Source organism: Myzus persicae, unplaced genomic scaffold, assembly GCF_001856785.1.
Source record: "Myzus persicae strain clone G006 unplaced genomic scaffold, MPER_G0061.0, whole genome shotgun sequence".
Classification (NCBI taxonomy): domain Eukaryota; kingdom Metazoa; phylum Arthropoda; class Insecta; order Hemiptera; family Aphididae; genus Myzus; species Myzus persicae.
The window spans coordinates 165,599-178,149 of record NW_019103946.1 but is presented as its reverse complement, the minus strand read 5'-3'; the positions used below and the strand labels follow the sequence as shown (position 1 = coordinate 178,149).

Below are 12,551 nucleotides of genomic sequence, written 5' to 3'. Positions count from 1 at the left end.
TTAATATCATGTTTCTTTCTGCACAAATTAATTGATTTGCAATAATATTATGTACATGTTGTACACTGCGTGTCACTGCACACAGTACAGTGATGTAATTCAGCGAATGAACTCAGTATAATAATGGTTTTACCTTTACAATTATAGCTCTGTGTAATTATTATTTATATATAAGGAAAATATGGAATTATGCGGTTTTACAAATGATTTAAAAAGAGTAAATCAAGCATAAGGCGAAATCAGATGAAGTGCCATCATATCGTGTACATTGGGGATTTATCTACAAATATTTGGCACGGTTAAGTGTTGGAAGAAAAAACTTACATTTTAAATAACTGCAAAAATTAACCGCGCTTGAACTATTCAACGTCAAGCCAAAAAGTGCCCTGATTTTAAAGACGAATACAACCGAAATAAGTTTGATAAATCACTTAAAATTAACGTTGCCAAATATTACATTTATGAAATGAATACGCAAACACGCACTCAAATGTATTGTAACAATTCATCACAGCAGAGTCAAATAACAACTGCAGCTAGACGCATCCATTAAACGAACAAAATATATAAATCAAGTTAGTTTGTTGTTATTAAGTTTAGCAAAACGTGACTTTACGTTACCACACAAAACAATAGTTTTTTTTGTTACTCATACATAAACGATACAACTATCAACATAAACGTAAATGCATCATAATATTCTATGTAGATAAATGTTGAATATTATATTTTAATTACAAACTCATTTTTTTCAAATTTATTTTTCTTGTCAACACAATAAAGTATCCTGGCTATATAGATAACCCCAAGTTAGTATAATATGAAATTTAATAATCTGACATACAAGTAAAATCATTTTTCTCTGCAGATATTCGTTTTTATCATTATTAAGTAGTGCGATAGACCTCACTCATTTTGTCTATCAAGTTGTTTTAGGTTTAGGAAAGAGGGTATAGGCATGTATTATTATCCGTTTCTGAGAACACCGTCATCGCGTTACTGACCAATGAGTAATGACTATACTCCAAAAGTAAGAAATCATCGAACAACAACTTAACTGACATTTTGATTTAATTTATAAAATGCTTACTGCTTGTATCGATTATTATAAGTAAAGACGAGGGCAGTGTTTCATAAATACATTTTACTACACACGATTATTCAACTGTACTTCACCACAATATATATATAGACGTTTATCGAGGTTAACGATGAAATATAATCTGACGAATCTCAATTCATAAATTGTTTAATTTATCCTTCTTCTTAACATAGGTAGGTATATAACTTAAACAATAGTTTATACAATGGAAAAAATGTTCTACAAAAAATGGTATTTATAGCAACGCATCATAATACTAATAATATTATATACCCACTCACTGCGAACGGGTACACTTCACGTGGGCCCGGCCGGGGCGGGGGCTGCTGAACGTGGCCGCCATCGCAGACATTTCGCGTCAATCTCTTTGTAGTCCGATCCTCGACGTTTTGACCTTTCCAAATACTCGTCAATCACTTCCTGTGAACAGATTTAAACTTTAAAAAAAAAATACACGTCATATACAAAGGCGAGTTAATATCCAGACAGTTTATAATAGGGTGTAAATAAGTGTACCGTTTTTTTTTTTAAATTGCATATTTATAGATATGTTAGGTGTTATATACATACAATGAAATTGCGACATTATTACAATAATCTCATCAGTAACCGATACTTCAATTTTATTTTTATATTATCGTACCGATTCGAAAAGACAAGAACAAATAATACTAATAATAGATCATACAGTTATTATTGCACAGTGGTACACATTATACAATAATAGTATACCTATAATTGTTATTAATAAATTATGCATACATTATACGATGTGTGAGACGCCCTGTAAAATGTACGTTTAAATATACCTACAAATAAATAGAGTGTCATAACAGAGAGAATTGTCGGTTACGCTTAAACAAATTGATGAAAAAAAATAAACCAGATAGAACAGAAACGTCAGGATGAGCACGTTTTTCGTACGTCTCGTTTTTATCGAAATCGGTGCAATGTTGAATAAATAATAAATTCCAATCATGACCTATAATAATATTATGTTTTCGATAGAAAATCAGCATCATCAGTGATGCACCTATCGGGTATGACAGTCTTCGAACTCAATTGCGTTCTTCTTATAGGTAATCTAAATATCTAATAAAACGGTATAATATGGTTCACGGTAAAGTACGACTTGGTAACCGCAACAGTAGTGTAGAAGTATAATGGTATAACTGTATCACATATCCATCGGTTCGTTTTAAATGAATTTAAAATCGTCAATAATCACACTATAAAAATATAAAATCAACAGGACACTTGAACTGCGGAAAACAGGTTACGCGGTCGTACAATAGTACAATCACATATATTATTATCCAACCCCACTTTGTTGGTAAGTATAATCACCAATCTCCATCATATTCGATTTCGAGGTATACGCATCAATAATCATAAAATCACAAGCACACAAGCAATGATTTGAAAAAAAAGGATAGAGCTAAATTTATTAATTATCATTTATCACTTATAAGTGTAATGTAATAAATACCTATTTTATTAATATATATATACGCAATACACAAAGATCATTCGGAAGCTTTTTGTTTTAAATAAGGTAGGAAACGTGTAGAAGAGTATGGAAAATAACTTTTTTAATAATTCAACAGAATTTTCGATTTCCAGTGAAGTGTGGAAGCAGCTGAATTATTGGTTTAACTGTAGGTACACATTTTACATGTATACGCGTTTCAACTAAGAGCCATATATATATATATATATTATATATATACTCAATCGCCAAACGCTACATATATACGAAGAGTACATACTTTTGCTCATTCAAAAGTTTTTTCGGGTAAATTTATCATGTACTTCAATCCTTTCATATTAAGTAAACTTTATAGATAGATAAAGTCGACACAGTGATACAACTCTATGTTTGTATAAAATGATATCTAATATCTGGTATCTATACAGTAGCACAATTTGTTAAGTTAGAAACTCGTCAGTTACCGCACGTGCCTACATAAAATATAATTTTTATTACCGCGGTTATACTTGTAACTTCTTTGAAAAGTAACTATTTCAACAAAACATAATAATGATGGTAATATTTTAAAAATATATTAAAAGTTAAAAAATTGTCTATATTACCCATATCTTTTTATTTTGCTAAATTGTTTGTTAACCGTTTTGTAATAACGGAAGAAATTATATTTTCATGCAAGGGCAATAATTGTATTACATAAAATTACAAATTACCCGTCTTATGTGGAAAGCAAAGAATAAAAAATCTTATAACGTAAATTGCAATATACATAAATATTATTATTATTATTTTTTTTTTTATCAACAAAGTTATAACACGCTATTTGCTGCACGCGATATTGTTACAAGGTATAAGGTACAAGAAAGTTTAATGAAAACATAGTCACAAGAAAATGTCAGTGATAAAACAGGTGCTTAATTCATTAATCATAATATTAAAGATAAAACCTAGTCATTCATAAAAACAAACATCACAATTTTTGATCCCATTGTTTTTTTTAACGCATTTGATACATTACAGATCAAATGAATGAAGCCATTTTAAAATTGTACACAACAACATTAAAATACCGTTAATTACTTTTTATTGCAGTGACTTAAATAATATCATATTGTATTGATAATTTTTAATCTTTCAGGCTCCATTTCCTAACATGAATTTATAACTAGGTATATGTAATAAATCCTATTTTTAAATTTGATTCCGGTCATTAAATGTAATAAAGTAATATTAATATGATATTATTTTTAATTAATGATTTTTGTGTAAGATATTTGAAAAAAAATTAATCTGCCTCCATGGCTCTATGGGGATGATGTATCATGGTTAAGAGTTTTGAAGAAATTGATAATGAAACTGAAAATTAACCAAATACATATCTTGCATTATGTTATTTTAATTTTTTTTCAATAAAATACATTTTTATGTATAATATTAAATAATATATTTATTTTTTAGAACTCACTATATCTACAATTCAATAAAATATGGTACATTTTTTATAAACTTTGAAAAAATAATAGTTTTAAAACTTAACTACAGTAAAGTACAAACATGTAAAAAAAACAAATCATAATATGCTTGTTATTATTTATTTTAATGGTTGGCTTAGGTCAATAAATACAAAATATAAACGATTTGTCTCAAAGTGAGTTTAATTTTTCCGAACTAGCTAGGAATCAGTTGCTACAATCCTGAGTATATAATTAATTAATAATCAAGTGTTATGGAAAGAAAATACACTTTTAGTAGTGGCACTTATATATGAGGCATATATTTTCCAATTAGTTATTATTAATTATACAATAAATAAAGCTCGAGGGATGGTCTGGGTCAAATATTTTATTTTTGCAATATAATTTAAATATGAAATTGATGCCACCCTGCTACAAAAATAGTTTATCGTAAAAATGTCAAATTAAAAAATACCTTTCTACTTATATGAAATACTGGAATTAATTATATGAACAATAGGTATATCGTTTATTTTTTTTAAAATGGTTACAAAAAATGCATTGAACAAAAAGATATAAAGTACAAAAAAAAAAGTTAAGGATAATATGTATTATATGCGACGTATTATACATATCTATATATATTATACATGTATGTAATGTACTTATGTAACTTTAGATGCTATAAGTACACGACCATGGTTTGAATTAAATAAGTCGACAATAATTCCAAATTGAATACATTTTACTGCCTGTACTATTTAAAACGTCGGCAAAATAAAAAAAAACCTTTAGATTTTGCATGATAATATTTTAGTTTCAAAACTGCTTAGATGCTTAGAAAATATCTTAAATATGTATAATATACATTTTATATTGTAATATTATGTGGTATATAGTATTCCCTGTAGGGAGCCAGTATAGCTACGATATCGATTTTCATGGATGGAATTTTATATTATTACATATTATATAGAGTCCGTAACTTAATACTTAAACGGTTGCGTTTAAAACGATCAGATTAATAATATATATAAATATAAATATTTTTTTTTGTTACGCTTAACACAGTAGGCCATAAATATTAACACATGTTCATCTAATGCAAATTATTATATACCTATATAATGTTTATATAAAAAAACCGATACACTAGAGAGGAACTTGAACCGCCACTACAACAGTATCCGAAATATAAACAGTAAACACGATAAGATATGAGTAATCGAATTTCCGAAAAAAAAAAAAAATAAATAAATAAACAAGATTCTACTTATAAAACCGTTAACCGTAAAATAATATTTCGTGTCTCGCATTAAAACGTGTTGATGGCTCTGAAAATGGCGTAAACAAAACGTCCGTGTCGGCCGAAAATTATATTCGGACCCTTACGGAAACCGTTTTACGTCATGTCGTCCCACGTCCGACACGCTCTCATACCTGTATGCCAACAGTGTAAATAAAGACCAAATGCGAAAAAAATAATACTGTTCACTATACTACACTGGTCGGAAGGTAAAATAGCTGTTCTAGTCGTACAGCGATAGTTAAATCGATAAAATAGAAATGAAAAACCGAGAAAATTCTACACAAGTTTGTGCTTTACACTAAAGAGTATTTCATATGAACGGACCATAGTAAAAATCTGTATGATGTTTAAAAAAAATATATTATTGTATATACATATTATAACATGATATTCATACCCAGAATTTAATATGATTTTGTTTCAGACTTACAGTCGCATCGGCACGACACATTTTTGGCCCTATAGCTGGTCATTATACAATATATTAGAAAAAAAAACAAATAATAATAATATATATATTATCACGGTATTAAAGATATCTAATAAACAATAGCGTAACCGAATCTGCTGCGGATAATGTGCAGACTGCAATTTCCGGACGCGTGCAAGATAAAAGTATAAATCCTTATTTACGGTCTCGACGTCGTAGCAGTTGTGGTACAAAGATATTACTATCAGTATGTCCATCTATAACTATCCGTCTTTACCGGACACACCCTCCGAGTGCGGTGCTCTGCCTTGCCCTTAACCATGGTTGACGGCGTTATTTTTTTTTATCTAGCGACGACGGGCGGGTTCTATTTTCTCCTCTCTCACCCGACATCCGTATGATAACACATCGACATTTCTGTATAGGATATATACCGGAATGACATATAATATCGGTCACAAACCCCGTTGTATACAACTTATTATTTTATGATTGTTTGTTTTTAAATATCGCCAAGTCATGGTGCTCGATGGTTCATAAATTCGGTAAATATAGGTACACCATTATATATATGTACCTACCCAAGGATGTGCACCACATTTTTAAATTTTGGATTTTAAATAAGGACTCTCACAGGGATCTGTATTGGCTCACGAAAAACTAATATTTTTTCGTAAGTATGTAAGGTGGCCCCATATTGGTTCAGGAAAATAAAATAGTTATTAAAATACTGTAGGCTTGTATCTTGTGCTATAGGTAAAAACTTAAAACCAAGCAAATGACTATTAAAAATATGTGTAGTTTACATTCAACGGAGTCTTAGGTAGGGCAAATGCACTGGTATTATTTAATACATTACGGGCAAACGCTGTAAAGGATCAGCTATACAATTAATACAATTACATATTGTATAAAATCAAAGGCCTAAACCAACGCTTATATGAGTATTTAGTTTTCGACCGATTTTTATAAAATTGTTGGCAATAGATTCGGCAAGAAAATCGTTATTATGATTTGATGTCACTTTAGCATTGTAATTTAAATTTTATCAAAACAACCCAAAAACCGTGTTAAAAATCTGTGGAGTTAACACTTAGTTTAAGAAGTGGTAAATTAACTCACGGGCAATTAATTTGTCGCGCAGTAATACCTTGCAGGATCAGCTATAGTATATAATATAATAATATATTTATATACACTTATAAGCTATATATTACACGGTATGCGTATATAAATTTACAGTGAGAGAGGGAGAGATAGAATACATATTTTTATGGGTACGGATTTCGGGTGCCCGAAGCCTATCTAAACCTGACCATCCATTCATACATTGGTCCATTCGTACATTATGTGTATACATAACCTGTACAATATGTATTATACATTGTATAGGTAGTGAATGCTATCTGACTGCAGAGTTTACCGATATCGCAATATTATTGTAACGCGGTATGCCAATACACTGCAAACGAGACGAGACGGCGGCAGACGTTGAATGATATTTTGCACACAGCTCGTAATATATTATTTAATACGTATAAGCATATTATTGTATGGTCTGCAGCCATGCAGATATCGCGAATCTAATATACATAATAATAACAGCCACTAAGTACATAATATTGTAATTTGCAGTTATCATTACCTCGATTGTCCTCGCCAGCAGTGGGGCCAACAGATAGGTTTGAAAATGATTTCTGAACATAATATTATAAGTATTGTACACTAATCGTAATTATTCTAGTATACCCGAGCAACGCAATGATTGTGCAATTATAATTTGTGACAATATTGTCTCATAAAATACTTGAAAATCTATATGTGTAAGCTAAATGAAGGGTTAACTTTTATAAGCTTTTTAATATGGTCTGAATTTAACATTAGTCAACTGCCGTTTCAGCAGTCGAGGGAGGCATTTGAAGCCTCAGATTAGGAAGATAATAAGGCACACGTACAAAATATTAATTAATAATTATTACTTATAATTGATAATAAAAAGTCTTTTTAAAAAGTCTTTTTTTATAACAGTTTGACATCATCACTATGAGTATAGTAGGCAAGAATAATCAGTAGGTATAATATACATGGTAGCTAACAGAGATTCTTGATTCTTATCACGGTTACTTGAGATATATTGTGCTACAATTTATTAGTTCCCGCTATTCAATTATAACAATGACGTTTATGAAGTATAATGATACTCACATATTTTAATCTATATTATGGATGGAGATAATACGAGTTATTTTAGCGAGTTTAGATTAATGTTCAAGCACGCATGTTGAAATTCTTCATAAATTAAACGTTTATAATACCTAATTAGATATTTAAAATAGTATATTTGATACATAATTTCGATTGTTTTTATTTGTAATTACTTATTTATTTTTTATATAGGAAAAAATGCGTTTTCTGTTATATGGCTTTTATCATACATTTTACATGATACAATACATGAAATGTTTACATCATGCATCGATTATTAATATAATAGATATTTCAAAAGAAAAAATACCGAGCAAACAATTTACAGTTAGGTTAGCAGCATTGACTGTAATCAATATATTAGAGTCATATTATATCCTTTATAGTATATATTATATACAAACTCGTATCCCTTTATTATTTATATTAACACGGACAATCTAGCGTCCCTCGACTTGAATATAATAGACGAGTACCTACTCCGCCGGTACCTACCTATCCATAATAATGGATATTGAGTGGTACACGATGAGTGGATGGAACACAGGAATAACATTAAGGGCCATTTTACCAATAGCCAGTTAACTCGTCATTTAACTAATCTAGGTTTAATTATAACTTGAAGTTAATTTCGATTGCTATATTGATCAAATTGAATCATAGTTTTGGAGAGTTAAACCGGGTTCGGTCGGCTAAAGTTAAATTTACCATTAAAATACATACCTAGTTTGTATGTAACTGAAATCCAATTTAAATGTCGCCATAGAGTTTTTGGATTTATCTATGTATGAAGAAATATATACATATCAATTTAAAAAAATTAAAATTAAAAAAAATCTAAAATCCAAAACCAGTGTTTTCAAATGTGGACAACGTAAACGTTATTATTAACATTCGTAGAATGTTCACTAATCACTAGGTACTTATTATTACTTTTCTGATGCATAAAAAATTATATTTTTGGACATTTAAATGAGTTGAGTATACATGGATATTGAAATGCAAGGCAAGGCTGGACCACGGTTAATATTGGTGGGAAAATATGCTCATTTAAAGTTATTAAATGTTTACTTCTAAGAGAATTTATAGAAGAATCAACAAAAGTTCCATTAGATGCCTTAAAATTTCTTCTTTAAGAATACTTTGATAAATTACAGTTAGAACAGCGGTTATTTAATCAAAGCATAGAAAATCACATTGATCCTCAAACGATAATATGCATGCGGATATACTCTCAATGAACACTCATCCTAACATTTAAGAAAATGTGGCAACTCTTCAACATCAAAGAAGTCATATTGAGTATTTTATTCTTTGTTAAATTTTAAATTTATAATTAATTAATTTTCATAATATTCTCAGTAATAATTGTTACAAGTATTGATTTTATTTTATTTCTATTTTTTTATTTAGGTATTTGTGTAAAGATAAACTAGCATATTTTTGTATTGTTTTACATTATAATTTGGTTTTATTTGTAATTATGATGATTGTTTTTAAAGTTGCAAAAAGTGAAATTTAACCTTTTAGGATAACGCTCATTAAAGATTGAAAACCACTGTTCTACATCATGCACAATATTAGTACATATATTATTTTATTTTTCATCGGAAACCCTCGGGTGGTTTTAACATGACTAACATAATCGAACGTGTTCGTATACGGCATTTGAGTTGGAATATCTTTTATTGTATATACATGATAATGTATTGGTTTTCGAATGGATATTAAATAGCTATCGTATTAACTTTGTTTGTATATATATCGAAGGTTCGGATTTTTCAGAACAAAGTACCCATTAAACGAAGTAAATATTATTAAACAATACAAATCAAACCGGAGCTAATGGATTCTATTTTAGAGGCACTATTGAAAAAACTCAAAAAATACATAAAATGATATGTATCGAATCCTTTGATGAAACAAATTTCATGAGTTAAACTTTTAATAAATTGTTTCTTTGAACAGTCTACAAAAGTTTTAATAAAGGGGTAAACGTCATTAGGACGCAGAAAACCTATTACTTAGTCGAGTCACAACCATACTGCCATACAATATTGTTTTGAGGCTCTATGTAAACCATTAATAGTTTGCATCAAGTATTTAATAACTTCCAACGACAATCGTTTAAAATTCCGGAATTTGAGCATCGATGATTTACGATCCCGCCATTATCCAAAACGATTGAGTAAAATAGTTTCATTCGTAGTTGCAAAACCACGAATATGAAGTTTAAAATAAGATTTTTTTGTATGATTTGAAGAAGTGAAGAAACTGTTATATTGTGCACAAAAGATTATTATACATATGACGCCAATACTTCATGCGTGAATTATAATAATAAATCGTCATTTGTTTAACGAATAAATAATAATAACATTAACGAAAAATCGATGTTTCGTTATTGACAAAACAAAATTGGATTATAAAATAAATAAACTGATGTCTCGCATTGCGGGGGAAATAAAAATACTCAACAGTCGTGCTGACGACGACTACCCATCATCTCTTCCGGCACGTGTAACCCGTGCCTTTAGCCTTTCAAGCAATTCAGAGTCTGTATAAGTTGCTAAATTCGTTTTGGGTGCTAAAGGAGGACAAACACTAAGTCGCGTTTTCATCGAAACTGTAAGTCAACAGCCAATTGATTTACATTTAATCAACTGCCGAAAGCTGTTCAAAACTGTGAGTCAATAGACACTTGATTTTTACCAATCATCAGCTGTAGGCGTACATCATTAATTGCCAGGGTATATCTGCAACTGAAACTATTTATACACATTTTCTGATTATACGTATCGCCAGACAGTATCAAAAATATAAGTATCACGCTCGAGCGATGGTAATAATTAGGACCGTTACCGAAAGTTCATTACTAGCAGTGTTGTAAAATATACTTTATAAAATAATTCAAATACAGATGCAGAAACTTACCTTGAAAAAGATTTACTATACGTATATGAATACTCGTTAAAAAGAGTATTATAGTACAAATGCAGATATTTACTATATTTTATAAATACATAACCTATACTTATTTATAAATACTTAACAGTTTTCAAAAATTAAATTTTTTTGACATTAATTGTTTGAAATGTTATAGACAATTATACAGACACATTGTTTGGCATCAGTAACTACGTATTTTTCACAGGTTTTTTTTTTTTTTGAAAGGAAATTGTATGATTTGCTAACTTCAATTGGCTATTGGGTTTATAACTTATTTTGTTATACGACATGTAATATTAACGTTACACATAAATTAACTAAAAAAGCAAAAAAAAAAAAAAAGTAATGAGGGAGTTAATTCATTTAAAACTAAGTGTTCATAAGAAAATAAATAAATGTAGGTACTTGGAATAAATGTACACTTAAATGTGTTATTTAATAGTCTAATACTGATGACACTATAGTAGATATAGTACACTATATAGTGAGTTTAAAAGTTATTAATTAATTTTATTTTTATTTCTTATTACCAAATAATGCTAACATGATATAACAATATAACAATTTACATAACTAATCTAAATCGGCAATCACCTCAGTTCCTGTTAACTATAGTCGTTTTATAATATATTTTTATGATACTAAGATCGTTTCAATACTTGTAGGATTCAAAACTTAATAGATTTACGTTGATTATTTTCTCTTTGATTTTAAATTATGTGTAGGCACCAATATCAACTATTGTGTTAACACTTTCTTTAAGTACCAATATTATTTAGTTTTTTTTTATTTATAATCGAAAGAGTAGGTAATATTATAGTTAATTAAGCATTAAAAAAAAAAAATGTAAATATTTGATAGAAAGTCAATCGATAGAATAGTTATTAAATTCAGTTTAGATTATGGTTGGACATTGTTACATACCACCAGAAGCCGACGATTCGTGTTGTAGTGGTGGACATTTTATAAATAAGCACATTCATATGATTGCAAAACCTATAAATCATTTTTAGAAGTGAAGCGTTTTTGAAACTGAAAAAATAATGTAAAATATGTAAACTGATACAATCATCTCTGATGGGTACAAGCTTGTGAAAATTGAATTATATCACGAACATATAGATAGTTTTTTATCGTCATCAAACAAGCTACAATATTATATAACTTGAAGATTTTAACAATAATACATCGTGGTTGCTTTTATTGTGAGCGCCAAAACAGTCAACGAAATATTCAAGAACAAATATTAGACTACAAACAGAATGAGAATTTCAACAGTTCTAACTTAATTATGAATACTCTGTCATTTTTACTTTTGTAGATTGTTGGAGCCTTGGAGAAAGTAAAAACTGTAAACTACTTATAAACATCAATTGCAGTCTGCAGATACTACATGTTCTTAAGAATCCGAATACTTAAGCCTGTACCTTAAGAAGAACTAGATTTGGAAGAAACTGCGGTATTACACTATAAGGAACTACAGTTAATATTTTTTCACAAGAATTGAAAGAGAAGTATAGTTATTAACTAAGTGAAAATCCTAGAGTTAAGGTGAACTAAGAAAAAACCACCAAATACACATTATAATATACATAAAGCATAAACCTGAAGAT

The 12,551-nt window shown here is 29.1% G+C and overlaps 1 protein-coding gene across 3 annotated transcripts in view; it reads right to left on the bottom strand.

Annotated features, from left to right (window-relative positions):
• LOC111036746 (histone acetyltransferase KAT7) overlaps positions 1-12,551 on the bottom strand; it is a 102,926-nt gene that overhangs the window by 16,573 nt on the left and 73,802 nt on the right. The window contains exon 11 of one of the 3 annotated variants that reach the window (XM_022318886.1): positions 1,376-1,522. In XM_022318886.1, coding sequence (XP_022174578.1) covers positions 1,400-1,522 — 123 coding nt within the window. In that variant the 3' untranslated portion in view covers positions 1,376-1,399. The remainder of the gene's footprint in view (positions 1-1,375; positions 1,523-12,551) is intronic. The other 2 variants (XM_022318884.1, XM_022318885.1) reach the window with 2 other exon arrangements.